The sequence below is a fragment of the Galeopterus variegatus genome, unplaced genomic scaffold (genome assembly GCF_000696425.1).
Source record: "Galeopterus variegatus unplaced genomic scaffold, G_variegatus-3.0.2 Scaffold8772, whole genome shotgun sequence".
Classification (NCBI taxonomy): Eukaryota; Metazoa; Chordata; class Mammalia; order Dermoptera; family Cynocephalidae; genus Galeopterus; species Galeopterus variegatus.
Window position 1 is genome coordinate 23,972 of NW_007734883.1, and position 1,570 is coordinate 25,541.

The 1,570-nt window shown below is 40.3% G+C and overlaps 1 protein-coding gene across 1 annotated transcript; it reads right to left on the reverse strand.

Annotated features, from left to right (window-relative positions):
• Positions 1–326: 326 nt before the first annotated feature.
• LOC103608749 (olfactory receptor 481-like) lies at positions 327–1,263 on the reverse strand. The gene is given in 2 exon segments (XM_008593147.1): positions 327–849; positions 851–1,263. Coding segments are annotated over 2 exon segments (936 nt in total).
• Between the last annotated feature and the right edge of the window lie 307 nt (positions 1,264–1,570).

Sequence of the window (1,570 nt, forward strand, 5' to 3'; positions counted from 1 at the left end):
AATTTGATCTTTGATTGAAATATGTCTCATTTTGTCTCAATTTAAATAGGACTATAATTGGTGAGTGGGGGAGATTTTATTAGAAACTATTCCCTGAAGTATTCTTACCTTGAAAAATCCATATTTAACTTGAATCCAGCAGATGTCCACATAAATGACACATTCAACCTCATTAATGGAAGTAAACATTTTTATAAGTAAATATATTTATAGGAATTCTTCACTATATGAGTAATGAAGTTAATGATAAATATTGTTGAAATACCAAGCACAGATGTTCCCCAAATCATTGGTTTTATTATTTATGGATTCATATCTGATTTAATTCAGGAAAACCAACATGTTCTTGCTCTCAGTTTTTTCATGGCCTCTTTCACCTCCTTGTTACTCAGACTGTAGACGAGGAGGTTCAACATGGGGATCACCACAGTGTAGATCACAGAGGCCACTTTAACCTGATCAGCTGAATAGCTCGATTTGGGCATCACATAAACAAACAAAACTGTCCCATAAAACAAAGTGACTGCAGTGAGGTGGGAAGGGCAGGTAGAGAAAGCCTTGTTTCTGCCCTCAGTTGAGTGCATGTTCGCGATGGAGTGGAGGATGCAGATGTAGGAGACGACGATGGTAGACAGTGTGCCTTTAAGGACAGATGCAGGAGAGATGGCAGGAGATATTTCAGCAATGTAGACATGGCCACAAGAAAGCTTCAAGGGTGGGAAGAGGTCACAGAAGAAATGGTTGATTTTATTTGGGCCACAGAAAGACAGGTTCATCAAACAGCCTGTGAACGATGAAGCGTTCATGCATCCACCCAGGTAGGCAGCCCCCAGTAGGAGGAAGCAGACCACTGGGGACGTGGGTGGAGTAGAGCAGGGGAGAGCAGATGGCCACATAGCGATCGGAGGCCATGGTGGCCAGTAGGAAGCACTCCGTAGTCCCAAAAGCGACATCAGAGCCAAGCTGGGCTATACAGCCAGTGACAGGGATAGTAGTTTTGTCTCTTAAGAAACTGATGAGCATGACTGGTGTGACTGATGTGGAATACCCGATGTCCACAAAGGCCAAATGGCTGAGAAAAAGGTACATAGGGGTGTGAAGCTGCAGGCTGCTTCGGATTAAGAGGATTATGCCGATATTTCCCACTATGGTAACTATATAAACTGCTAGAAAAATGACAAAGAAGATGGCACATAGTGTAGGATTATCTGTTAATCCCAAAATAATGAACTCTGTCACTGTTGTATCATTTTTAGTCTCCATCTATCTATTTAATGGTGCCTATGAAACCAGAACCGGAGGAGATTAACTTGGCCAAAATGACCCCACAATTAATGTATATGCCTAAACACAATCTTACAATTCAATTTTTATAATGTGAACTTTGCCTTACTTATAGAATACTTTGTGCACACAAATTTTCTTTTCAAAATTGCTTAAAACATTAAAATTGAAGACTCAGTCATTTTAAGACCCAGTTGTTTTACTCCTATTTGTGTGCTGTCGAATATGTCTAATCCCCATGTGCACAGGAAATATATAAAAGGATGTTTACAGCCACATTGTTTAT